We start from the raw sequence: 24,262 nt of genomic DNA on the forward strand, positions 1-24,262 counted from the left end.
CAATAACTAGATTAGTACTTATACAGCTGTAGTTATCCAATATAAAATCAGCTTAGAGGTAGAATACTGGTTATCCCAAACCTATTGGAACAATTACGGGCCTGATTCATTAAAGTAAAAGTAAAGCAAAAAAATTAGTAATTTTGCACCTTGGCAAAACCATGTTGCATTGGAGGGGGAGATAAAGTTAAAATGTGATGACAGATTTATAGTTGGGGTAAGGCATGTTCTAGATTAATTTTAAATTTCTGGGTAAAATTAAAGCTATCAAGTATTTGTGTGCTACATGAAAAAACAGCCAGTATTTAACTTCTGTGCAAAGTAATAAAGTAATTTGCACCCCTTGCATTGTAACATGGTTTTGTCCAGGAGAACGCTTAGTCTTTTTTTTGCTTTATTTTCCTTAATGAATCATGCCCTACAAGTGTAAATTTAATATGGATCAATATAGGTTGAAAAGTGATATTTGGGAATATCTGGTGTTCCCTCTGTATTTTGTTTTTCCATAGAACCACCTTATACAATTCTGCTCTGCTAACCAGTGATTTGTTGTGTACATATTCAATGCATTGTTTGTAGTTTCTTGGAATTGTTTACTGAATCACTGTACAGTCTTTGAATACCGAAGGCAATGACTCAGCGTAATGCATTAAGACAGTGTTGGCTGCTCTGAGATAACATTGCTTCTTCCATTTTGACTCTCAGGTCTGGGGGAGCAATATCCTGTGTGACCAGTTCCTGGGCCAAGTGCTCCTAGCTGCATCGCCTAAAGACCCAAAAGAAGAGCAGAGTCTCCAGCTGCACAACAAGGATGGTCGAGCAGCTGAAGAGATGCCAGGTCGGATAAATGTCAAGGTTGTCTCCTCCGATGACCTACATGAACTGTGAATGTGCGAGAGTCTTCCAGACACAGACAGTGCTGCGAGCGAGAGACAGGCTACATCTCTCTGTGCAGATGATGTCTTCTCTGTTCACACGCACTAGAGATTTGCATTTGTGCTAAACAGAACTGCTATAAAAGTGGCACCACACAGTATATTCAAGTCACCCAGGGATGAAAGCACCATGAAAAAGTGCTGGATTCCTTAATGCAATGTTTAATGGTTTGCAGTATTTGCAAATGATAAAACGGTGTTTTATCGAGCAGTGAAAAAGAAATTAAAAAAAATTTTTGGTTTCACCATGATGGGATGTATGTTATGATATAGGGCCTCATCTAGAGTTATGAGCAAATCCAGCTAAAGGGTGCTAATTTGTGCCCCCTCTCAACTGTAAATTTGTACTCACATTTTAAATTTGCCCTCACCCTTCTGGCTGGATGTACTTCTAATTCTAAATGAGGCCCATAATGCATTGCTCTTCTCTTGGTAAGTTACATTTATTTCTAAAATCCTTGTTAGTGTAGGCAAAATACACCTAGATATTAGGGCCATATAATATAAACAATTTGATTATATAAGCAAGCTCTCTAAAGTACGCTAAAGTACTCAATGTCATATGTACAGGTATGAAGCAATGGGGGTTGTTATCACATAAAGTGTAATCCATATGCCATATGCTTAGCTTCTGCTTCTGCTCCCCATGGCCGCTCAGCTACTTCCACTCAAGCTTTTGTGCACTGCCATCCATTCATGTGGTCTAGATCAGAGGTGACAGACAACAGGCAGCTCAAGACTTCACCTGCTGCCCCCAGCTTGGTGCTCCGCTTTGATGTCTTCTGAGCTTTCTAAAGCAGAGAAAACGTCAGAGTGGCTTCTAGGTCATTTGACCTCCTCTGCAGGGAGTTCACACAGCACATTCAATCAGAGAAGGAGGAGGAAATGCAGTGCCTTCTGCACCGCATGCTTTCCCTCCTTTCTTTTGTGGGCTCCAGATTGAAGGTAAGTATTTTGACTAAAGGTCACTAGCTAGTGAGTGGGGGAGTTTTAGTGGTAATTGTGAAGGTCTGGGTTGCAAGTGTGAAGGTCTGGATGACATAGGGAGAGATTTTCATGTGGGGAGGTATGAGTGGCATGTAGGGGGTATGAGTGGCATGTAGGAGGTATGAGTGGCATGTAGGGGGTATGAGTGGCATGTAGGAGGTATGAGTGGCATGTTGGGAGGATTAAGTGGCATGTGGGGGGAGTTTTAGAATATATGGGATCTGGGGGCATTTTATGTGAAGTGGGGGTTTGAGTACTTGTGGGATCATTTTATAGCATATGGTGGAATTCTGGAGCAAGTGAGAGGCATTTGGGGATGAGCGATGTGGGTGTTAATGTCGTTATGGGGCTGTTTTTAATTAAGGGCAATATGCGGCCTTATGTCAGGTTGCTCAACACTGATCTAGATGCAAGTTTGCCAATCTGTTTGCATAGGCTACTGTTTTTCTATTTATTTATGTGTGGCCATCTTTGTTACTGGACTCTACCTGGCATCAGTAATCAACTTGCTTGCTGGTATATCTATTTCCTGTTGGCCATCTTGAGTCAATGCCAATATAAACCTACTAAATCTTGCTGTTATGATTTTTTAATTATAATACTTTAGTATTAGTGCGTGTTATGTTTTACATCAGAGCTATGCACATTATTGGGCACTTGTTAATTATACAGGCACCGCTTGCATCATCAACTCCGTGCCTTTGTCTGAGGACGACCAGGAAGAAAGGCGACTTCCTGCACACTTTCTCTTTATTTCGGTTTGCTGTAGCTGTTTGGAATATATTCAAATTCCAATAAAATACTCTACATTCCTCGATCTAATAATAATCAATTTGCTCTCATTTATATACGGCTATACAACAGTAATATGTATAAACAGACTTGCGTCCAATGTGAGCTAGTCAAATGTGTGTTATATATATCTTCGAGTTAGTACTACACATTGTTATGTAATCAGTTTTGATAATTTGTATCATTATTTTGGACAGAATTATATTTAACTTTGTAGACTTATGTAGTCTAGATGAAGGTGGAATGTAGCATTTATACATTTATGATATACTCTTTGAAAAGAAGATTTTTGTACTTACGTTAAATCTCATTCTCCGATTCCATCTGGGGGACACTGCTACCATGGGGTTGTATGATGGCGCATGGAGTTGGCACTTAAATAGTTAACAACTAAGTTTGCTGCTGACTCCTCCCCTCTGCAATCGCACAGACCTCAGTAATACTAAAGTCCAAAGAAAAGGGCTCAACAACACAACTAACTGTAGAACAGCAAAAGGGAGGGAACGCAGTCGCGAGGAGAGGAAGGTCCCGTCATGCGGATTAGTATTTTATTTTATTTATTTTTATTTTTTTTTAAAAAATGTATTATTATTTTTTTTATTATTTTAAGATCTTGGGATTTGGACGTCTTCTAGAGTAAGCATTTCTACCCGTTTGCGACTGTCCTCGAATTGCAAGGAGACTACCTCTATTGACGGGCTGAACTATTCACAAGAAAGGATTTCCAAAACGACCCAAAACACGGAGTTCGTGATTTAGGGACATTCCGGTTGCTTGGCTAATCATACTACCCAACACAGTCCTGTGTCAATATATATAACAGAATAATCCTCGCAATAGAAGAATCTCAACAACAAGTTGATAACTATGTGAAGGAGTTAGTAAATATTCTACAGAAATCTATTTGTACAGATATATGTGTAAGGCAAAACTGATGTAAGGTACTCATCCCTTTCAGAATCATGTCTAAGATAGAGTACCCGCAGATAGAAAGCAATCTGTCAGACATACAGAGTCTACTGCTGATACACACATAATCCTGCTGATCAGTAGCAGTGATACCCGTAGTACCCACATATAGAGAGCAGCCTGTCAGTCACACACAGTATATACTGCTGATAAAGAGCAGCCTGTCAGTCACACACAGTATATACTGCTGATAGAGAGCATCCTGTCAGATACACACATAATCCTGCTGATCAGTAGCAGTGATACCCGTAGTACCCACATATAGAGAGCAGCCTGTCAGTCACACACAGTACCCTGCTGATAGAGAGCAGCCTGTCAGATACACACATAATCCTGCTGATCAGTAGCAGTGATACCCATAGTACCCACATATAGAGAGCAGCCTGTGAGTCACACACAGTACCCTGCTGATAGAGAGCAGCCTGTTTGGTTTTTTTTCAGATTACACACCTCTTCAGCCTCTTTCCCACTTTGGTCTGAATCAGAGACCACTAAGAGAGGATGAGCAGACTTATGCCTTTTACAGGAAGTCTGAGTTCTCGTGGACTCAAGAAATGTATTTCATTTTTCAAGTTTCTGTACTAATGAAGTAGACCAAGAAACTTCCACCTGGATTTGACCCTGGGAATTAAGGAGAGTTGATCGGACAGACTTCCCCTGCAACCTTTGAAGATGTCGTAAGGGCAGCTGTCTTAGAAGGCTGCACTGATACATTTTGAAGCAGAGTGATAATCTCATCCACTGCGAGTATCTCTGCAGGATGGGCGCGCAACTGAAATAGTGTCGCCACTGACTGTCCCAATGCAGTCGCCTATGCTGGATCCCCATCTGAGGGATGCCCTTGTGCGCACCCGCCCTAGCCATCTGCATCACAGTCCACACAAACTGACTCAAGATCCTACCATCCACTGGGTTAGTTTGGTTTTACATTTTGCAGAGGTAAAATATTCCACCTTGCTTGTTTTACTTTTGTGAGACATGTTTCGCAAAATATTTATGATGCAACAGAAGTTAACCTGCAACTCTATATCAATAGTCCCAGTTACACTACATTTATTTATATATTTTTAACTATATATATATATATATATATATATATATATATATATATATATATATATATATAGTTATTTGTTTATATAAATACACATATATATATATCTCCTATCTCTACAGGGATAAACCCAGGGTTGTACTCCCCAGCACAATTTGTGTTACTGTACATAATGGAAAAATCTTCACAATAGAAAGAATCTCAACAGTAAGACTATCTATGTGAAGGAATTAGTAAAAGTATGTAGCTATTCTACAGATATCTATTTGTACAGATATGTGTAAGATAACACTGATGTAAGGTCCTCATGCCTCCAGAACCAGGTCTAGGGCAGAGGTTTGTTTTGTTTTGGGTTTTTTTTAAAGCAGTGTCTGAGGTAAAACTGCTCAGGAGGTTCTTCAACTGTCTCCAACTGTCACTTCTCCTGCACTGGCTCCGATGGAACATACCAATTTGTATAGGGGGAGCAGTCTTATATGAAATGAAATGCTCCTTCTCAGGTTTTAACCACTATATGTGTATAATACTACTTGTATCTGTCAAGTAAAATGTATGTGTTATTATTAGAGATGGGCGGTTCCCCGAGAAACGAACCCACCCGAACTTCAGGTATACTCTCCCACCTATTCGGAATTGAAAACGAGGCAAAACGTCATTGTGACGTCGTCGGAGCTCGGTTCTCGCGATGTTTCAAATGCATAAATATCAACCTCCACAGCAATCCAGCGCCATTTGACAGATGGAGAGAGATGGGTTAGGTCGCAGGATTAGAGCAGGGAGAGAGCAGTTATTAGAGCAGGAAGAGAGGAGTATGGAGGAGGCATTTTTCCAAACATTACAAACTGTTTGGGGTGTCGTATTCCCTCCTAAAGAAACTATTTTCTGCCTGCAGGAATTGTAATATACCAGCACAATTTATTTCTGAATTTGCACTAATAAGGTTTGGGTGTAATCTAGAGCCAGACAGAAATGATGCTTTGACCATTTCTATTGATTGTCCAGTCTTTGCAGGCTGCTTATTTTTCTATTTAGTGTAGGGTGTAATATACAGACAGCCACCAAACTGCCTTTTTTTGCTATGGATTTCAATAGCTCTTTTTAGACCGTTGTCTGGCACCCTGGATTGGTGTGTGTCTGATAAAAGCACACATCCTGGGGGGGGGGGGGGGGTCAGCGCTCATTGACATTTATTAGCTGTAGAATTACCTCACTTATCCAAGAAACAGGTGGAGCGCTAAATTATGTTATTTCAGCCCCAAAAAATGAAATTTTTGAACAAATTGCAAAACAAAACCAAAACACACGAAGGCGGTTTTGCCAAAACCAAAACCCGAAGCTAATCCAAAACCAAAACCAAAACCAAAACACGGGGGTCAGTGAGCATCTCTAGTTATTTTTTAAAAGGAAAACAGACAGGCCATAAACAATCACACCACAGAGATAACAGATAGTAGAACCACTTTTGTTCTGACCCTGGCTAATGCCTCAAAACAGTACAGAAATTAATATCTGGATAATAAAATGAACGCCTCAGAATAATTTAACTGAACACTCATGTAAATACTGTCTGCATTAACTTTAGAGCTCCCAGTGGGGTACTTGGCTGCTGAGGACCCAAGGTCTGTATGAGGATGAAGAGGGAAGGAACCAGCCGCTGTAATTTAATAGCTGATGTCCCCGTCTTCTGTGAGGGGAGCAGTAAACTGCACCTCTCATTTAGGTGTTGTGGGGGGAGCCTCTCTGCTCTCACTCCCCGCACTGTTAGCTCTCTCATTTTTGTAGCCAGTGAGATCCAAGTTCCCCCCTCCACCTCAGCGATGCACCTGGCACCTCCTTGTAATGGCCGCTCACTGATCAGGGCACAACGCTCTATGCCTGAGGCAGCGCGGACCTGTCAGGAGAAACCAATGTCAGCCTTGTCAAAACTGTCTCTGCCTCTAAAGAAATCTTCCAGCGTAACTGAAATAAATGGAGCGGTGCTTCCTTTAGTTCTATGGGTGTAAGTGCTGCTTACAGCACTTACCCCGTCCTAAGTAAAAGTAAATAATAATAAAAATAATATAAAAGAAAATCTATTTTAACTAACAGCAAGTACTGCAGAGCAGTACTGAGAACAGCCCAACTCCTTGGGCACTTAAATAACACTGAGGTCTGTGGGATTGCAGAGGTGAGGAGTCGGCAGCAAACTTAGTTGTTAACTATTTAAGTGACAACCCCTTGGTAGCAGTGTCCCCCAGAGTGGATGAAGGAGAAAGGTTTACATTTATTGTGTATGCAATGTTAAAATTGATTTTCAAGAATATTTTATATCTCCTTTTTATACTTTATTTTACATTTTTCAATAAAGTGTTTTAAAACATTTTTTCTCCATTTTCTTTTCTTTCTACGACAACTTTGCTTTTAGATAGTTGCCAAAATATTTTATTTGATTACTGTTGAATGTTGATGCACCTTTGGCATAAAGATATTTGGATAAATTAATACCCCGAACCATAGCATTTCTAACTTTTATTCACAATACTGCAGGTCCAGAATTCAAACTGCAATATTTGTTTTTACACTCAAGACACAGTCATGCACAATCCATATTTCAATTTTCTATTGCTTCAACCACAATTTTAATTAATTTAAATTTCCCAAAATAAAATGCAAATGATTTTGTTTAAAAAAAAACAACAAAAAAACAGGAGAGATTAAACACTGAGGTATTCAGGCCATTTTGTATTCTCAGCGCATACCCAACATAAATAACTTAATTCCAATTAAAAAAAGAACAAAACTTTTCCTCAAAAAGTTACAGAATGATATCACTACACATTTTTTTTGTATTTTACAGATAACACACCCTAAAAAAGAGGAATGTACAGCAAATGTGTTACAGTTGAGAGAGACAATGGGAATATATCATATTTATAACACTAGATCGTTCTTCATTTCGTTAGCCTGGTTTTCTTTTGTTTGTTGGAAGAAAAATGTGCAAAAATAACAAACGGTCTCATCACAGAATTAGAAAAAAAACGGTACCCTGTGAATGATATATTTCTTGATAGCGTTCCCAGGCAAAAGTCATAGGGCTAGATTTACTAAGCTGCGGGTTTGAAAAAGTGGAGATGTTGCCTATAGCAACCAATCAGATTCTAGCTGTCATTTTGTAGAAAGTACTAAATAAATGACAGCTAAAATCTGATTGGTTGCTATAGGCAACATCCCCACTTTTTCAAACCAGCAGGTTAGTAAATCTAGCCCATAATTTCTATTGTAAAACGCCAGTAAAACGTGTATCTGTTCCATGTGGCAGACACAGAAGCTATATTTAAGTAGGATAAGCTTTACATGAGACATAATCAGAGGACATGAAATTGACATTTTTATAAGAGTCCATTTCTTTACTGCTTACAAATTCTGTGAAAGGATGTACCTTAGGCCCAGCTGTGTATCTGCAGTACATCAATTCTATTTCTACCTGATTTCTGTTACAGAGTAAACAACTGTGCTGTTCCCATACAAATCAACTATGAAAAGTGTTATCATCAGCCTGCTTTTAATATGTGATATGGCTACAAACATTAGTGATTATTGGCTCAGCAATAGTTCTTCACAGATACTGCAAGATTAGTAAGTGATTTACTAACCGCATCTGTCTGCATTTCCAGGTTATCTGACAATATTACAGATGTATGTGTGTGTTGTGCTCCCTGACTCTACCTAAGGAGTGACACATTGCAGTAAAGCTTTAACCCTTAATGTAGTTGGAGCCATCCCTGGACTGGATTTGTTATTTGGTACACAAGACACTTCCCTAGAAGAACCTCCTGAACAAGAATGGATCACCCTTGGTAACATCACCTGTTTATAGTATTTTCATTATGCCTTAAACTTCCCCAATGTTATTGGTAATCACATTAGTTTTGCCGTTTGCCCTGCCGATGTAGGGCCCCATTTAGTGTTAGGCCCAAACCCAGCTAAAGGGTTCACTTTTGCACCTGGATAAACCATGTTGCGAAGCAAGAGGTGATATTGACTGATATTTGGAGTTGAACTAGGATGCGCCGTCTCCCAACTCTAAATCTGTCCACACATTTTAAATTTGTACCATCCCTCCGCTGTGTGACATGGTTAGGTGTTACCAAAGTGTCAAATTGCACTGTCCAGGAATCTTCCACCTCACTATTGTTTCAGTTAACCCCAACCTATGAGGTTCGTGCTCAGGGTTTCAAATGATGTGTTCTGCTTAGGATCTGCTACAAATCCAGACCAAATTCAATTTTTGTGCCACCACTTCTATGTGTTTTTGCCCAGAATGGATGTGTTTTTTGGGGCCAAAATTCAGACTGTTTGCGCAAATGGCATCATGGATGCCCCCATGGAAGTGAGCAAGCTGTGGGAGAATGGCCTGCTCTCATGGAAGTAAAGGAGACATAATTGGAATTTTAGAGTCTCTCGGACATTCTGGTAGAGTGGGCAAGTATGGGATATATACGTCTGTAAGGAGGTCTCTCAACAACAGAAATTGGCTTTTCCTTCAGTAATAATACCGAATCCAGAGCCTAAACATTAAGGGCCTCATTTTGAGTAATAAATCCAGCTTGTAGGTGCAATTTTGCAAAATCCAAAGTTGCACAGTAGGAAGTGCAAATTTCAAATATGTGAACAGATTTAGTGTTTCCAAGGGGGCGGGGGGATAGCTCCTTACTCTGGACTGGCTCCTAACTCTACATGGGGCCCTTTATATTTATAATAAAAGTGCTTTTTAATGGCGCTTACATGGTGTTAAATTCTTGTGTATAAATTTATACTGTTGAAGTCCACTTCAACTCTCATAGTGGAGCTGACAGGAAATAAATCTTAAGGGTCTGGACAAATGAGCAATTTCTCATTGCTTTTTAGAAGCGCAGAAAACATGCTTGTCTATAGTCTATACACATGTATGTGCTTTGTTGTTGTTGTTGTTTTGTGTTTTTTCAGAGGCAGGTTGTTCTAATTTGTTCTTTTGCTTTATCATAGTTGCCTACACCCGAATTTTTGAGAGTTCTCCCAGGAGAGCAAGGCAACCTCCCGCATCCAGCCCATTTTGTTAGTGAAGTGGGTGGGGGCGGGGCTAATCATGTCATTCTGGCCCTGCCCCCTACTGTAATAGGCCAAAATTGGTATAGTTTGACAAAGGGCCTGGGTCAGGATGATGCAATTCACGTGAGCACACCCTCAGGATGCGGCTGCTTTGGAGATCTCCAAAGCTGGCAAGTATGCTTTATCTTTGCTGTTCCTATTAATTTTAATCTGAGAAAAAAAAGGAAATCAGAAAAACAGCAAAAAAAAACAAAACTGAAAAAATGTACAGTAACAGAAAAGGAGAGGAATAGCAAAAGTAAAAAAACAAAACAAAAATGCTCGTTTGTCCAGGCCCAAAGTTTTGCAGTCTAGCATCATAAAATACAGGTAATTAATATTTATAAAATCTATCAAGAAGACAGTACCACATTGTTTTATATCTGCCAGAAATCCCTCTGAATACAAGGATTACTAAAGTACCATAATGACGAAAACATAAAATAAAAGTACAAATGTTAGCTTTTTCTTTTACATATGAGCAGCTAGAGGTCAACTTTATCAAAGGCAGACTAGATGTTAGGTTGTCTCTCGAACAGTCTAAGCAATTCAGTAAAAATAACTGATTTCATTATTTATACCTTTTTTCATAGCCATCAAGTAAAGAGATTTTGTGTTTGTTTGTGTTGGAGCAAAAAGGATTGTGTTCCCATTATTTTAGGAACTAGTTAGAGTACAACAATTGCCTTGAGACAATACTGCAAGGAATTTAGTGGGCTGAACCCAGTGGTCGAAGCGGAAATTTAGAGGTGGAGGTAGGGAAAATATAAGCAAATGGAATTTGATAGTTTTAGGAGCGGGAGAAGTGGTGGTATGACATACCATCATATACCAGTTCACTTCTACCACTGGCTGAACCAATATTTATGTCAAACACTTCAGTCATAAAATATTAGGTTGCAAAACAATGTCAAAGTCCTCCTACACTGTTTTCAGGCAATTAATGAATTTGTATGGACTTGCTATAATGTAGAGCTGCCTCTCAGAAAACATTTCTTGTAATGTTGCTTCAATGAATGGGCATTTATTTCTATGCTTATTGAATATGAAATGTTTATATCTATGTGCTTTTAGTGATACCTTCAAAAGGGTCCATACCACAGTTTTATATGTTTTTTGGAGAGTATTCACAGTTGAAGCCAAGTATATGGCTTCTTAAATCTTCCCCACCCATCATAACCTTTGAATTCTAATTTCTCAAATGGAATCTCAATATACAACGGTCTCCTAGATCTTTCCAGTACTAGGAATGAGTGGATCATTCAGGTTTACTCCATATTGACTCATTTTCCATTGAGGAAGCTTGTTGAGACTGCACTGATTTTCTGGAGAAAAATAGGCTTCACCATTGTAAGGGATGCTGATACATATTTGTTTGGAGAAAGAGACAGTCATTGCATCTCACAGCCTGTGCTATACTAAATACGTAGGATTCAGTGCAATGAGTATGCACCATGCATCCTAAATAGCAGTTCTTACAATCATAATACAGTCATGGTTTAGGATTGTGATAGTCACATTCCACACAACTGAGGACCACTTATTAAAGGGCTGGGCTATTAATGATTGCCTTCACAGAGATTTGGTTGAACATTTTAATACTAATCATGACAACTTGTGCATTAAGGGGTCTATTTAACAAGACCCCCTCCGTTATGAAGGTTTTCTATCGCTTCAGGAAGTCTTCTATAGTGCAACTTATCAAAAGATTACCTCCCGGGCAACAGAGGACGGCAGTGGTAAGAGCAGTCTTACTGTCTGCCAGGCCAGTGCAGGTTCCTTCTGCACATGCGATCTGGAACTGTAAGCCCAAATTTGGTTTTCTGGGTGCAGATTCCATTAAAAAATAAAATGTTACAAAAAATCTAAAAAAAATACAAAACAAAAAACTGAGTAAGAAAATGCTTTATGTTACTAATAAAGCATTTATTCCTGCAATGACCCCCGTCTAACAAAATCCTGAAATGTCGTTACCAATCAGAAGACAGCAGCGGTACTTGTACTGCCTCTGTCCAGATTAAATAGGCTTCCTCATACTTTGCATGGAGACGAATTGCTTGGCAAAGGTTATCACTGGTGATAGCCGCTAATAGTCTTCACCGGACAGGGGGTTTTGCTAAATAGGATAAATCCCTAAATCTGGTGAAAACTCCCATTTTCCCCGAGTCTAGGGGTTTTCCCCTGTTTATAAATAGACCCCTTGATCTTCTCTTTATGGAAAATGCACAATCTTCTTTTCAACATCTACTCTGACTCAGCCCAACCCACGTTTCTCCACAAATCCCAATCCATCCAATCACATGCAGCCATTGTTGAGATGTCTCCATTTAACATACAAATTTTACCAATTGTATTAAGAATTTGTAGCCTCTATCTCAGTGATTCCTGTAACCCTGAACATTAGCTACAGCCACTAATTGATACAGAATCATAGGTGACAAGAATAATGAATTGCACTCTATTGTAAATAGCTTTGAAACAGACTTCTATTCCTTCAGCCCATCTACAGATTTAGGCATAAATTCTGTGCCTCTAGTGGCTCAATCACCGACCTGATCACCTTTCTCACTAGCTATGTCCACATGTAGATACATTTCTTCATTTGGGTGCAGTTCACCCATATACGTACAACTACTCCCACAGTATCACAATATCCCCAATCGTTTCATCTCTAGCTGTTGTCATTTCTACCACTGACGCCACCAAGTGGCGGAATCATCATGGCACCAATGGAATCCTTACTAAGGACACTTAGAATGTAAATCCCAGTCCCGCTACATCTACCTCAGATAGAGCCACTCTGCAAACACTATAAGCATGACAAAGGTACATCATTTCTATTGCTTAAAAGTGTCATTTTTATCCTATTTTGACTGGTGTTTAATTATACATCGTGATTTTGCTTATTCTTTATTTGTAAGTGTCCCTTTCAGTGTTGTCTATCGTTAATCATTAAAGAGTTGCCTTTTAAAGAACACATGGGCCCTACACCCACTATAGGCAGACATTTTATTGGCTGAGCCAATATGAGATGTCAGCCCATTAGTTCACTAGGAGCCAGTGACATCACTTCATGACTGGTACTAATGAGGTCTGACTTTATGCAGCACTGGTTCCTAGTGCACTGATAGGTCGCATTCTCAGGCCTAGCTCAGTACACAGCAAGGCTCCACTGTGTTTTGGCAACAGGTGCAATAATTACAAAAATGGTTACATAATCCTTGTTGGCTGCAAACCACAGCACTATAGGGGTTAACATTGTCCATAAAAACCAGACAACTAAAAATATCCTTTATCACAGACTGAAAATTTGTGCCATAAATCCACTCTATTAACCTCTTCACTACCAGTATGTTTCTCCTTTGAACTGCGTTCTGTGTTGTGGGATCTAATTTCTGTTCTTACTGCTATCTTCCATCATAAACAACACCTGCTAGCCCCCCTTGGAGAATGGATGCCCTCACATGCAAAATTGTACCTTAAGTAAACAGACTCTGTACTGAAAACAGGGAAATAAGACTAGTAATGTAAGTGGGTTTTGAGGGCTACAAAGATCCTTGGACCTTTTACAGTTGCTGCATAATTGAAATGCAGAAATATTTTTTTCAGTTTTTTTTTTCTTTTAATACAAAGCAAAGAAACCAGACAGAAAATGAATTGTCCATTATGAAAGTATAACCCATCTATGGAAAGTTTCTGCAGCGGATCAACGTGCGGATGTGCAGCACCATTTTGTAACGTGCCAAGTTGAACGTCCCATTCCTACTTACATTAAAAAAAAAATTGAGTTTAAGGAATCCAAAAGGACAGGTAGAAGACACAAGTAGGTGCATCATGGTAGGTCATGTCTCCCCATGACAGTAGCTGGTTAGCTCGTTAATCCTGCTGTGTGAGGGGATGAGGTTTTCAGATTCTGCTGAGTTTTGTGTTCTCATGTAGAGGCGGCTACGGCGTATGACCAGCGTAGCTAGCGGCTGCTGTTCTTAATGGCTTCCTTTGCTGCTATGATCAGTGGAGTCAGGCTAGAAAGAGGCTTGGCTAGTTTTAAAAATGGATGCTGCAAGGCAAACACAAAACCATGAATGTTTCAAAATAATTTCATGTTCTGCAAATATAAATTGATTAATCTGATGTGTACAGCTTTCATGGCCCCAGTGCAAGCTTATCTCTTGGGCAACCTCTTAGCTCTAGTAATATTTTTCAGAACAAGGAAGTATTATACTACCATCAGACAATTGCATATCGGAGCATAGCACTGCACTTATATCTGGTAGTATATACTTACACATGGGTCACCATGAGGTCCCAATGATCCTCTCCTTGGGGAAGATTAATCAAGCCTCTAAATAGCAACCCAATCGGCTTCTAGCTACCATTTATCTAGTACATTCTAGAACATGATAGTTAGTATATGACTGGTTGCTATGGGTAACACCTTCACTTTTCATTGTTAGGTTTGATATATTTACCCATTTGGCTTTGTCTACTGTGCAGTATCATAGAATACATTAATCATGTTCATAGTATACTATTGTTTACATACACTACGGCATAGAGGCAACCAGGTTGTGTGCTGAATTAACATCAATTCGCTAGGAATCACTGGAGACCGTAGACTACATTCCCATAGATACTGATTCAGCCCACAGACTGTCTCTTCTGTGGGCAGGTGGGGGGGTGCAGTCAGTATTATTTTGTGAATGTCACCAATCACATTATCGACATTGTCAACCTGTCAGCATTTAGCCTGCCGACATCTTCATGTCAACAGGTAAAGTGCCGACATTTCCGACATGTAGGAATTATGATCACCACCAGTTTGTTTTATTACCTTTACCAAACGCCTATATGTATGTACTCTTAAAATGAAAGGGGAGAAAATGCGAATTAAATATAAATATGACAGTCATGCCTACCTGTCTCCTTAGATATTTCCAGTGCTGATTTTACTAGGGTGAATTTGGTATATAGCTCACTGGCAAAACACTGTGCTGCCCATAAAGACATAAAACCTACATACTAACCTGTAGTAGCTCCTTGGCAGAGCCTCTCCTGTCCACGTCCATCTCTAGGCATCGGTTGAGGAAATCTCTGAACACAGCTGACAGTCTCTCTGGGTTCTGCAGTTCTGGAGTTCCATTGGTAGCTATCAGGTACAGTGCCTAAACAACAAAGAACACACCTATTGCAATATACTTCTACACCTATGCGCCCAGTACAATTTTCCATTATTGCCTCGCAAAACACATTTGGGGGTATATTTATTAAACTGCGGGTTTGAAAAAGTGGGGATGTTGCCTATGGCAATCAATCAGATTCTAGCTGTCATTTTGTAGAATGCACTAAATAAATGACAGATAGAATCTGATTGGTTGCTATAGGCAACATCTCCACTTTTTAAACCCGCAGTTTAGTAAATCTAGCCCTTGAACTAAAGAGGCCAATTTTAAAAGGCTTAAAAATCAGTTTATAATAAAACGATAAAAACATATGACTACCACTAACCAAAATTCCCTTGTGACTATGTCGCCCATGTGTACCTTGTATTCAAAGGACATTCCTTCTTTACGACCCAAATCCTCCTGTTCCTCTTTCCTATCAAACTGTTCCTCTTTTGAGCCTGATGTATAGATCTGTATGGCTTACAAATATCTAATAGCAGCCATGCTCTGTATGTTATTATGGGAGTTGTTTCATGAAAATATATGTACTCATGTGAATGTGTGTGTTAATTCAAGGTTTATTAATTTTATTAAAAATCTGAAGAGGATGTCGAGCATTAGCCTAATCCCAGGAAATAATGTTTTTAAAAAATATATGTTCCTACCATGTGAGTGCCTGGTATGTAACAGTCATACATCTATATAATGTATGTAGTATAAAGGAATATTATCTTATATGTCTAGTGCAAATAAAAAGTATTTATATACTTTTCAATTTGATTTACCTTTACCAAGTAATAACAGCCACTTTGTAGTTAGGAAACACAGTCACAATAAAAACATCTCTTAAGGTATAAAAAATAGATTTTAGTTAGATCTAAGGAATCACTAGGAATTAATCTTACATATGAATAGTAGTACATGATGATCGTGGTATATTGAATACAGGAAGATATGATTTATGACTTACTCTGAGGGGATTCTCATTAAGGTAAGGAGGCTCTCCTTCAACCATTTCTATGGCCATGATTCCTAAGGACCAAATGTCCACTTTGGGTCCATAGGCTTTCCTCGTCACCACTTCAGGTGCCATCCAGTAAGGTGTACCCACCATTGTGCTCCGTTTACTCTGCTCAGGCGTAATCTGAGCGCAGAAACCAAAGTCGGCTGGAAAATTATGAAATATTGAATCATGAAATATCCTCTTTAAACAGTAGTAACACCAGTGCCATGTATTATCTATAACAAGCCACTCTACTAAAAGACTTCGGGGTATATTTACTAAACTGTGGCTTTGAAAAAGTGGAGATGTTGCCTATAGCAACAAATCAGATTCTAGCTGCCATTTTGTAAAATGTATTAAATAAATGATAACTAGAATCTGACTGGTTGCTATAGGCAACATCTCCACTTTTTCAAACCCGCAGATTAGTAAATATAATCCTTCATGTTTGTTCATAAATGAAAACATTTGAACCACCGTTTTATTAGGATCTTTATTGGTACAATAACATATACATATATTTCCCATTAGACTCCATGTCACCTTGCCGAAAATAGGCTTTAAAGTGTTACATAAACTGGTCACGCGTCTTGCACCGGTAGAAGTTTATGCATCAGACTCCCAGCATGGCCACATAACTGAGCTACTGTGTTCCAGACAAGCATTGCAGTAGTGACTGGCCATCCGACGAGCACCGGCTAGAAGCTTTCAAAAAATGTCAATACCAATATAATATATATATATATATATATATATATATATATATATATATATATATATATACATATATATATATATATATATATATATACACAAGTTAACCCGTGCATGATACTCATGCATTCTAGTCAAATCAAGCTACTTAAGGTGTCAAAAAGGTTCTTGCCATGCATTTGGGCCATAGCCCAGGCCTCAACCACCAACCACTCCCCACTGTCACCCCCGGCAACCACCAACCACTCCAAACTGTCACTTCTCCTTCAAGAAATATATATATTTTTTTTTTAAATCTTTATAAACACTTTTAACAATTAACAAATTAAATTAACAAATTAAAAACATCTTAGTATACCAAATTTCAGCCCTTTCTGAATTTTTTTTTCCACACACACTAAGAATTTAGTAGGTCAGTGTATAACTCTGCCCAGCAGGTGGCGCTGCAGCTTGGTTTTATTTTTTCCACACACACACACACACAGACAGACAGACAGACTAACACACGCCACTAGACATTTATATATTAGATATATATATATATATATATATATAGCATATGTGTATATAGTAGATGTTAGATATAAAAAAAATTGCTGTACGGTGATACTTACTAAGCTTCACTGATCCGTCCATCCCAAGCAGGATGTTGTCACTTTTAATATCTCTGTGTATCACTTGGTTTGAATGCAAAAAGTCCAAGGCTTGCAGGCACTAAAAAAAGAAGCACACAATGAAAAAACAATGTCATCTATGTCACGTATATATATATATATATATATATATATATATATATATATATATGTGTATGCAGATTTGTTCTCATCTGGAACTTGCTCCTGCTTGTGACCGGAGAAGCAGGACATGGGAGGGAAGGGGTGGTCTAACGTAGGCCAAGTATGGTTAGGGCATGCTTGCGCAACTGTGAACTGATGCGATCCACACAGAGATACGTATACACCAGTCAGTAACAGTAGTAATTGCATGTGCCTAAGGGCTGCTGCTGATGAGATCTAGAGATGAGGATGCAACCCAGTATTTCGAAGGAAAAAAAATTTGCAACCCTTGTGTCGTAACATGGTTTGTCCGGGTGCAAATTTGCTTGATTTATTCCTAACTTTAAATGATGCTCAAAATGTTTAACCATATAGATAAAAAGAATCATGTAAAGAGCATAAATACATCAGTGTGTACATTTTAATGGTAAAAGAGGGCCTTTAAATGTGATGCTTAGATTGTAACAGCAATACTGAAGGTTACTTTGCATTTAGCTTGAGAAGGACATAAATATGATCACTCTTGTTCAGAAGCTTACGGAGCAATGACTGTAACATCATCCTGGCCAATGAATATTTAAGTGTTCCATAGGTACCGTGTAACCTGATTCATGGAAGCACTGACTTACCTCTCGACAGACAGCTGCAATCTGTCCTTCATCCATACAAGTTTCTGTGACAACATCGGTCAGAGAACCACCAGCCAGGTACTCCATCACTACCCAGAGTTCATCCCCCACCAGATAACTACAGGGCAACAATCAGTACAAGTAGTTATGGAAGGCTGGAAAAACTCTAAATAACTAACATAACAGATATATGTAATATAATTTGCCCAAATCAGGTTCCTAGCGCTGGAGAAATTACTTTTCTTCTGGAGACAAGGAATGCATTAAATTCAGACTTCTTTTTAGCAAGAAACCAATATTCTCTCACAAGATATAAATGTAGGACGTCAAAGGGGTTAGTAAGTACTTCCCAAAGTGCATAATTTAATGTATTCAACCAGGATACTTGGCAGGTGCGATGTGTACATGGGCAAAAATGAGTGGATCATCAAGCATCATGTGATTGGCTCACATCCAGTCATGTGATGTCCTCTGCAGCCAGATGCGCTATACAGATGCCCAGCCTCCCAGAGAATAGTATTAAGTAATGTGAAACGACTGAGGGTAGCTATGGCTGTGTTAGACCTAACTGGCCTCAAAATGCCACGTGTACAAGGCCCATCATTCTAGTTGAGCAGCAGTTTATGAAGACAGGTGTCTGTACTACTATAAAGAGGTCTAGGTGTTTACCGTCACACTCTGTCTTACATTATTAGTTCAGATGAATTCAGCACTGCTTGTCTGGCATCTTAATTCCCTCTAAATCCACCCACAACAGATATGCAAATGATCTCCCCGAAAAGTGCCACTCACCTGTCTAAATAATTCACAATGTTAGAATTTTTATTTTCCCTCATGACCAAGATTTCATTAATAATTAATTCTTTTTTGGGTTGCTGTTGAAGGTTCATTTGCTTTATCGCTACCTAAGAAAGACACATAATAACATTAGTAGATTTAGTACATTAGATGCCTAAAGGTAAACAATGAAGAATGGAGTGGGAATATGTGGATTAAATACAAAAACAACTCTTCTGAATGGGTAAATGATGCACAAGGCAAACAGCCTGTAGAGGAATCCAAACGAAAAAACCAAGGCTAGAGGACAGTTATCAATGCCTTCAGCATGGTAAAGATCCAGCTTACCTCTTGTCCTGTAGCAATGTCTATAGCTGTGTACACTGTACCAGACGCCCTGTACAAAAGCAGGAAAGAAGATATTCAGCATCATGAGAAATCATACAAACAACTAAACTCAATTGGCCAGATTAAAGATATATTTGTAATGTAGTCCCTTTGTGTACGTTAAAAATAATGTACATCATTGGTGATCATATAAAGTCAAAATAAGTGCTTTAACACATAGCATTTAACACACATTGGTAGCAAGAAATGTCCTTATAATATATAGGAAGGAGTTTGTTAGTTCTTGTCCCTAATACTGAAGTACTGACATCACCACTAATTATTACAGCTATTTGTATGAGTTTTTACATATATTATTATAATGTGTTTATTACGAAGTTATTATTACATGCCACTGTTTAATTTTAAACTTTACTGGAATAGACAGATTTAATTTATGTTAAATTTAATTGTTGTTACACAAGCTGTAACAAACTGTAAGATGTTTCTTTTGGCCACTGGGGGGCAGTATACAACCATGAATTACGTGTTTTGCTTTAATATGATTGTGTGCTATTTCAATAATTCTGTTCACTGCGTATTATGCAGCATAATATATACATCTTCAACATGGATTATCAGGTGTAACAAATAAAAAAAATAAAACACTACTGATATTTACTGATGTTTTACAATATCTGCTGCATTTAACAGTATTTAAGATATTCCATCAAGACACTCTTTCCTTCTTAGATTCTACAGCAGGTAAATACCATGAACCTCTTCAGAACTTGGGTTGTACTCAGATAGGCTTCAACAGCCAAGCGAGTAAATGTATCAAGCTGAGAGTTTTCCAGCAGGTTTGAAGAAACAATGAGTCTAGCTATCATTTATTTAGTACATTCTACAAAATGATAGCTAGAATCTGATTGGTTGCTATAGGCAACATCTCCACCTTTTAAACCTGCAGGAAAACTCTCAGCTTGATACATTTACCCCAAAGTGTTTTAACTTTTTTGATGCTTAATCACACACTGAAAAACAATGTTTCGAGTTACGAACACAAAACCACTCACACCAGATTAATTGGAGCACATAATCACCTCAATTGTATAAATATATATATATTGTAAAAGTATTTTACAATAAACAACAAGAACATCTTGTAGCTTACTGAAATATTCTGCAAATCTCTTATGCTCACGTTATTGTCAAGGTCATATTTTCACCAGTGAGTATGAATGGGAAGATTGGGGCCTTCTTGTTATGAGCCGCGGCGGTGCCCAGCCGCCGCGACTCACTCACCTGCGTCCCGGCCGTCGCTATGGCGACCGGGACGTCACTTCCGGCCCTGACCCGGCCGTTGCCGGGGCAACGAGAAGACGCTTCAGCGCTGCGTCCCGGCAATGAGAGGAAGCCGGGCGCAGCGCTCACCATATGTTCTAGATTGTGGGCTAATTAATGCAGCCTATTAATTATGCTGGGGGCTGTGTCTAATTCAGAGCTAGGCTCTGATTGGTAGCCACTGGTATTTAAGGCAATGAGGTCTGCTGCCTCATTGCCGGTTATAGCTCCTGTGTTCCAGTCTGCTAACCTGCTAGTTCCTGTCCTGTATCCTGATATCTCTACTTGACTCCCCGTGTATGACCCTTGGCTTTGATTTGGACCTTGCTCGTGTTTCCTGTGACCCTGATCTTTGGCCTGTATACCCGTTCTGCTATTTGCCTGTGACCCCTGACCTCAGCTTGTTAATCGATACTGTTGTCTGCTGCCAGCCCTTGACCTCTGCGTGGACCTGACTCCTCTTGCCTGGGTTCTCCCCAGCTGGTACGCACTTCACGACCCTCTGTCAGTCTGCGGCCCAGTCTGTCCCCACCATCAGGGGCTCCAGTGAACACCTGACTGGCAGAGTAGATTCCGGGTTGTGTTGTGCCGGCTGGAGGGGTTCCTAACATTATAACCGGCCCACTCACGGAGACGAGGTTGGAATGGATGCAAGTGGATCCTCACCGTCTCCGGCACAAGCCCTAGCAGCCCATGTTGAGTCCTTATATCAGATGATCCAGGGATTGGCTGAGCGTCTGTCTGTTCAAGAAGAAGCCGCAAAAGTGTCACAACCCACTCCAAGTTCCGTCTGTGAACCTAAGATGAACTTGCCGGATCGCTTCTCTGGAAATAGGTCCCTGTTTCGGAATTTCAGGGAGAGCTGCAAGCTCTATTTCCGATTGAGACCCCGCTCCTCCGGATCAGAGCATCAAAGAGTCGGGATTATCATTTCCCTTCTACAGGGTGACCCCCAGTCCTGGGCGTTTTCCTTGCCGCAGACCAGTCCTGCCATGCAGTCAGTAGACGCTTTCTTCGAGGCGTTAGGTCTACTATATGACGACCCGGACCGTACTGCCTCCGCTGAAACTCATCTACCGGCCTTGAAACAAGGCCGGCGCTCGGCAGAGGAATACTGCGCTGAATTCCGTAGATGGTCACCTGATAGTGGATGGAATGATCCTGCCTTGCGGAGTCAGTTCCGTCTTGGCCTGTCGGAACAGGTCAAAGACTCTTTGGTGCAGTACCCATCTCCTACCTCTCTGGAGGATCTGATGCACCTCTCCATTAAAATCGACAGGAGATTTAAAGAGCGGAAAATCGAAAAGGAGACATCATCACCTCTATCCGGCTTCATTCCTGTTCCCACGGATGGTGAGGAACCCATGCAATTGGGGGCGTATCGTCTCTCCCCTGAGGAAAGAGACAAGAGAAGATCACAGGGCCTATGTCTCTATTGCGGCACAAAAGGCCACTTCTCCCGTTCCTGCCCGAATAAGCCGGGAAAAGAGCATGCCTAGGGAACGAGGGGAAAGTTCACCTAGATCTGCAGATTGTCTCCCCAAAAAACGCCGTATTGATCCCTGCATAGCTCATGTTTAGTGCTCGTTCAATGGACCTGTCCGCCTTCGTTGATAGTGGAGCTGCAGGCAACTTCCTGGACATCGGGTTCGCCCGCGCTGCTAAAATTCCGATGGTAAAACTCAAGTCCGCTATTACTGTCTGTGGATTAGATGGAGGTCCGTTGCCTGGTGGCAAGATTTCCTGGGAGACCTCGCCACTACAATTAAAAATCGGAGCTCTCCATTCAGAGTCAATAACCTTCCTTCTTATCGATTGTTCATCAGTTCCCTTGATCTTGGGCCACCCATGGCTTTCCCGTCATAACCCTGTCATGGACTGGGTAAAAGGAGAAATTGTCCAGTGGAGCTCTTACTGTACACAGTCCTGCTTGTCACTGCCCCTGCGGGTTATTCAGTCTATTCCGGAGCAGCTTCCCTCACAATATCATGAGTTCTGGGATGTGTTCTCCAAGAAAGCTGCTGACACCTTACCACCTCACCGTGACTTTGACTGTGCCATCAAGCTTATTCCTGGTTCCAAGTTGCCTAAGGGTCGCCTGTACTCTCTCTCTGGTCCGGAGACCAAGTCCATGCAGGAATACATTGAAGAAAATATGGAGAAGGGCTTCATCAGGCCATCTAAATCTCCCGTAGGAGCAGGATGCTTCTTTGTATCCAAAAAGGACGGAGGACTAAGACCCTGTATTGATTACCGGGGATTGAATCTTATTACAATCAAGAATACCTATCCCCTTCCGCTCATCTCCGTATTATTTGATCAGCTGAGAGGTGCTACTGTCTTCTCAAAAATCGATCTTCGTGGAGTGTATAACCTCATCCGTATCAAGGAGGGAGACGAGTGGAAGACGGCATTCAATACGCACTCTGGCCATTATGAATACTTGGTTATGCCGTTCGGTCTTAGCAATGCACCTGCAGTATTCCAGGACTTAATCAATGAGGTTCTTCGGGACTTTCTTGGTAGTTTCGTGGTCGTCTATTTAGATGATATCCTCATCTATTCCAGATCTCTGTCTGTACATCAGAATCACGTTAAACAAGTTCTACGAAGACTGCGAGAGAACCACCTTTACGCCAAACTAGAAAAGTGTGAGTTCGAGGTGCAGAAAGTATCCTTTTTAGGTTACATAATCTCTTCTGAGGGATTCTCCATGGATCCAACTAAGGTTCAGGCTATTCTAGATTGGGTGCAACCAAACAACCTTAAGGCGGTGCAGAGGTTTCTGGGCTTCTCCAATTATTATAGAAGGTTCATTCCAGGTTTTGCGGACATCGTGGCTCCCATTGTGGCCCTAACCCGTAAAGGAATGGATCCAACTAATTGGTCGCCTCAAGCAGTAGCCTCATTCGAAAGCCTGAAAAAAGCCTTTGTCTCCGCTCAGGTCCTTAGACACCCGGATCCAGCTAAATCATTTGTTCTTGAGGTCGACGCCTCTGACGTCGGTGCTGGGGCTATACTATCACAGAAGGACCCTCATACCAATCGTCTACACCCGTGTGCCTATTTCTCCCGTCAGTTCTCTTCAGCAGAAGCCAACTATGATGTCGGGAATAGGGAACTGTTGGCAATCAAATGGGCCTTTGAGGAGTGGCGACATTGGCTGGAGGGTGCTCCACATCAGATCTCTGTCATTACCGACCACAAGAACTTTCAATATATACAATCGGCCAAACGTCTAAATTCCAGACAGGCCCGTTGGTCGTTATTCTTTACCCGGTTCAATTTCCTGATCACCTATCGACCGGGTTCCAAAAATGTCCGGGCAGATGCTCTGTCCAGAAGTTTCTTGGCACACCACGTTCCAGTTTCGAACCCAGAGCCTATTATTCCTCCTTCCATAATCCATGTTGGATTAACCCAAGATCTGAGTATCACACTTCAGAGATTCCAGAAATTAGCCCCTGATACTACTCCGGAACAACGTCTTTTTGTTCCAGTCCATCTAAGGAAGGCGGTTCTTGCAGAGGCGCATAATAGTAGGTCTGCTGGACACCCTGGAGTTTATAAGACGCTGGAGATCCTTTCCCGTACGGTCTGGTGGCCATCCTTGTCCGCTGACGTCAAGAGTCATGTCCTCTCGTGTGAAATTTGTGCCAGGAACAAAGTCCCCAGGAGTAAGCCACT

The 24,262-nt window shown here is 40.4% G+C and overlaps 2 protein-coding genes across 13 annotated transcripts in view; one reads left to right on the top strand and one right to left on the bottom strand.

Moving 5' to 3' along the window:
* Window positions 1–24,262, top strand: part of CAPN6 (calpain 6) — a 249,077-nt gene that overhangs the window by 53,579 nt on the left and 171,236 nt on the right. Inside the window, exons 12-13 of one of the 4 annotated variants that reach the window (XR_012678871.1) lie at window positions 706–1,910; window positions 1,986–4,774. Coding sequence is in view for 1 of the 4 variants with exons in the window: in XM_075184325.1 (XP_075040426.1) it covers window positions 706–888 (183 nt within the window). In the remaining 3 variants the exon portion in view is untranslated. Of the gene's footprint in view, window positions 1–705; window positions 4,775–24,262 lie in introns of those variants that run through there. The other 3 variants (XR_012678870.1, XR_012678872.1, XM_075184325.1) reach the window with 3 other exon arrangements.
* Window positions 7,231–24,262, bottom strand: part of PAK3 (p21 (RAC1) activated kinase 3) — a 163,771-nt gene continuing 146,739 nt past the window's right edge. For all 9 annotated transcript variants that reach the window (XM_075184316.1, XM_075184317.1, XM_075184324.1 and 6 more), the window contains 7 exons: window positions 19,253–19,301; window positions 18,920–19,032; window positions 18,128–18,245; window positions 17,337–17,436; window positions 15,976–16,172; window positions 14,868–15,005; window positions 7,231–13,900 (listed from right to left, as the gene is read on the bottom strand). In XM_075184316.1, the coding sequence (XP_075040417.1) occupies window positions 13,811–13,900; window positions 14,868–15,005; window positions 15,976–16,172; window positions 17,337–17,436; window positions 18,128–18,245; window positions 18,920–19,032; window positions 19,253–19,301 (805 nt within the window). In that variant the 3' untranslated portion in view covers window positions 7,231–13,810. The remainder of the gene's footprint in view (window positions 13,901–14,867; window positions 15,006–15,975; window positions 16,173–17,336; window positions 17,437–18,127; window positions 18,246–18,919; window positions 19,033–19,252; window positions 19,302–24,262) is intronic.

The sequence above is a fragment of the Mixophyes fleayi genome, chromosome 9 (genome assembly GCF_038048845.1).
Source record: "Mixophyes fleayi isolate aMixFle1 chromosome 9, aMixFle1.hap1, whole genome shotgun sequence".
In the NCBI taxonomy this organism is placed as follows: Eukaryota; Metazoa; Chordata; class Amphibia; order Anura; family Limnodynastidae; genus Mixophyes; species Mixophyes fleayi.